This window comes from Scomber japonicus, chromosome 2, assembly GCF_027409825.1.
Source record: "Scomber japonicus isolate fScoJap1 chromosome 2, fScoJap1.pri, whole genome shotgun sequence".
Taxonomy (NCBI): domain Eukaryota; kingdom Metazoa; phylum Chordata; class Actinopteri; order Scombriformes; family Scombridae; genus Scomber; species Scomber japonicus.
Window position 1 is genome coordinate 3,921,080 of NC_070579.1, and position 3,942 is coordinate 3,925,021.

General features: G+C 45.7%; 1 protein-coding gene across 1 annotated transcript in view; it reads left to right on the top strand.

Annotated features, from left to right (window-relative positions):
• Positions 1-3,739, top strand: part of LOC128376904 (SERTA domain-containing protein 2-like) — a 15,677-nt gene extending 11,938 nt beyond the window's left edge. The window contains exon 2 of the mRNA XM_053336760.1: positions 2,564-3,739. Coding sequence (XP_053192735.1) covers positions 2,568-3,551 — 984 coding nt within the window. The 5' untranslated portion in view covers positions 2,564-2,567 and the 3' untranslated portion in view covers positions 3,552-3,739. The remainder of the gene's footprint in view (positions 1-2,563) is intronic.
• Positions 3,740-3,942: the final 203 nt, after the last annotated feature.

Below are 3,942 nucleotides of genomic sequence, written 5' to 3' on the forward strand. Positions count from 1 at the left end.
AATCCGGCCCACTTTCCTTCCTGTCGTCTCTTCCTTCCATCTGTCTTTCCTTCCTTCCATCTGTCTTTCCTTCCTTCCTTCCTCCCTCCCTTTCTTCCTTCCTTCCTTCCTTCCTTCTTTCCATCTTTCCTTTTTCTTTCTTTCTTTCATTCTTTCTTTCTTTTGTTCTATGGGCTGAAATATGTGCCACCAGAAACTGAATCTGAATCACATAATTTGAATTTGTATTGTTCAATTTGAATCATTGCATTGAAAAACTGGATCTGAATTGTATCATTTGAAATTGAATGTATTAGTTTGGATTATTGCAAAATGTGGCTCATAACATACATGTAACATTCAAACTACATTCAGTTTATACTGCTCATCCAGCTCTGTCCATCATCAGCACACCTCTGTCCCCTGACACTGAAACACACCGCTCCCTCACTCTCGCTCGCCCACTCACTCACTCCGCTAGTTTACTGTCAGCCGTTAGATTTTGACGAAAACGAAACGACCCTACAAAATAGCGTTATGTGAAATTCATCGAGCACCCGATCTGAGAAATGTATTTTATTTTGTCAACAAAGAATGTGAAACTACACCGTTGACACCGCTGTAGTTCATTTAGTTGCTGTTGCCGGGCAGATTAGGCTGCGCAAGAAAAACAATCTGATTGGTTTAAACCTTAACGGGGGCGGAGCCAATGAACAAAAACAAAAAACCATGTTATAGCCAGGCGGGGAGTTCTAGTCCTCCTGAAATGAGGCCAACACAGAAGTAACTTAGAGCTGCATTCTATCAAAAGGCCACCAGGGGGCGACCGTCTCTATACAAGTCAATGGAGAATTCACCAACTTCTCACTTGATTTCTAACCTCAGTAAACGTTTTCAAAATGTGTTTATGGTCTCAATCGCTAGTTTAAAGCCTTCTTCAATGCAGTATGATGTTCATTTGGGACATTTTGGCCTCCCTGATTTTATATGTGACGATAAAGCAGGGTATGCATTAGGGTGTGGCTACGTCCTGATTGACAGGTTGATTGACCAATGTCCTCGAGATCCAGCCCTCGTAACCATAGCAACTTCCCCGCTCCGCCCATGGCTCCACCTCATGCCCATATAAGTAGAATCCGTGTTTTTATTTTTCCCAGCATGCACCTGAAATTTTCAAGATGGCGCTGCCCAGATTAGAAACTATTGACTTCCGAGCAGCAGTCCACAAACCAATGGGTGACGTCACAGATGTTACGTCCATTTCTTTTATACAGTTTATGGTTATAGCCCCAAATAGGTCGGAAAAGCAAAGAAATACTTTTTAAAAAATGCAGTTTTCTTGGTGTGACCTATAAAGAGTTAAAGATTGATTTCACATCTAAAAACATCTAAAAGTTGTTTTATCTCCACATTTTAAAATAGACGAGTTCCTCAGATTAAACATCCTGTAATAGACTGGACTGCAGATTGTTTCGATGGTTAAAATGAGGAGAGTTGTGCTGCAGATGTTATTTTATTATTTCATCAACGACTGGATGGATTCTTATGAAATGTTCAGACACTCGTTTTCCCCAGAGCGGTTCGTGCTCCGGTCCACATGTCGATGTGTCCTTAGGAAACATACTTAACCCCGAAACTGCTCCCAGTGGCTGCCAACGATGTGTGAATGTGTGAATGTAATGTAAAAAAAAGAGTAGAAACTCTAAGTACAGTCCATTTACCGTTTGACCCTCTGACTTTTCCTTGAGAGTGAAAAATCTAAAACTATCGGATGGATTGTTGTGAAGTTAACACGCATTTAAGGTTCGTAGAGGATAAACTTTCCCTCCGTTTTCTCCACATTTCAGCTCTTTATTTAGATCTCTCAATCAATCAATCAATCAATCAATCTTTATTTGTATAGCGCCAAATCACAACAGAGTTATCTCAAGGCTCTTTACACATAGAGCAGGTTCTAACCCGAACTCTTCAGGTTTTAACTTTAAAGAGACCCAACATTCACACATGAGACACAGTGGCAAGAAAAAAGGAACCTCAGGCAGAACCAGACTCAGAATGGGCGGCCGTCTGCCTCGACCGGTTGGGTTTGAGAGGAGAGAAAGGAAGGATAGAGATCTCTCAACTACTATCAGATGAATTACGGTTCACTTTCCCCTGAAGATGAAATGTAAAACCTGATCCTGTGATTTTTATTGTTGCGCCATAATAATCTGCTTCAAAAGATTCTCTCCTTTCAGCTTCTCAAAAGTGAATATTTATGTCATGGAGGCTTTTTTTTTAGTCCTCTATGATATTAAACTTAATATTTTGGGTTGTTGACTGTTGATTGACACAAAAAAGGACATTGTCTAAGACAGTGATCGTTATCTTTCACCTTATTTTCCTGGACCAACAGCTGATCAATCAGTTTTATGCTTCATTTGTATAAAGTAGATTCTTGTTATTCTAGTTTTTTTAAGCTTTTTAGTGTCAAACTCTTCGTCTGTTTTTGTACTTTTTGCAGTTTTCTCTTCAGTTTCGTTGCGAGGGATCAATAAAAACTAAAAACTGACCTTACATGTTTCTGTCTCTCTCTCCTCTGCAGATTTATGTTGGGTAACGGGGTGAAGCGGAAACTGGACGAGGATGAGGACGGTTTGGAGGAAGACAGACGTCCTCCGGGTGTCGTCGGCGTGTCGCAGGCGTCCTTCACTCTTCAGCGTCAGACCGTCCTCAACATGTCCCTCATGAAGCTGTACGGACCGCGGATGGGCGCCGACTTGAACCTGCAGCGGCGAGTCCTCATCAACAACATCATCCACCGGATCCACGACGACTTCAGGCAGGAAGGAGGCATCGGCGCGCTCTTCTTCTCCGCTGCGACGCCCGCAGCCGCCGCTCTCGAGGACGCCAACTATCGGCAACCACCGCCGCCATCGTCCTCCTTCAGCATCCTCTCGTCCTCGCTGTCGGCACTGGACTCCTGCCTGACTCCCGCTTCACTGCTGGAGGAGGATCTTCCGATGTTCTTCACCCTGCCGCCCTCATCCCCCGGCCATCACCACCACCACCACCACCTGCACCATTCCCCTAGGTTGCCGCCACCTTCGCCGTCGCCGAAAGACAGTTTCTCCTCAGCCCTGGAGGAGATCGAGGAGCTGTGTCCTTCCTCGTCCTCGGGTTCGCCGTCGTCACCTCCGTCTCGGGTTCTGTTTGACGTCGTCATGAAGGAGGAGGGGCGAGGCTTTCAGGAGATGGAGACCCGGTTGGAGAAACCTCCTCCACCTCCTCCTCTTCCTCCTCTTCCTCCCAGCACCACAGACACCTCGCCGTCCTCCCCAGGCGCCTTCCTGACAGACTTTGCCCTGGACGACGTTCTCTTTACAGACATTGACACGTCCATGTACGACCTCGGCCCGTGTCCGCCCCCGCCGGGAGCACCCCCGACCAAGATGTCGCCCGTTGTGATGGCGGACGACCTGGTGCGGTCGATGTCCGGGTTCGGCTCGGCAGGGGCCGGCACTCAGAACCAACCTTTTAAAATGGACCTGGCCGAGCTGGATCACATCATGGAGGTGCTGGTGGGCAGCTGAGGACACGTTTTATTACTTTCTGTTCGTTTTTGTACAGTTTTTAAAAGTGACTTCACACTGATCTTCACTCTGGAGGATTTCAAGTTGCTGCGTGTGGAGTTTTAACATCGATGATCCAGGCGTTCATCCAGGAGAAACATCTGAAGGTTTTGTAGGCTGAGAATAAGGAGATGGCAGGTGGTCGAAGGAGTGAATTACTGCTTCACTGTTTGCACATTAAGTCTCAGACATGAGTGTACTTACATAGGCTGGATTTTATGGTTTGGATCGTCTCATGGAAGGAAATCTGCTGGCGCTAAAGGTCTCAGAGATGACAGGTGGTTGAAGGAGTGAAATATTGCTTCAACCTCGTTTTATCCCTTTTGGGAAAAGGAAATGGAAAAGCTTTAAA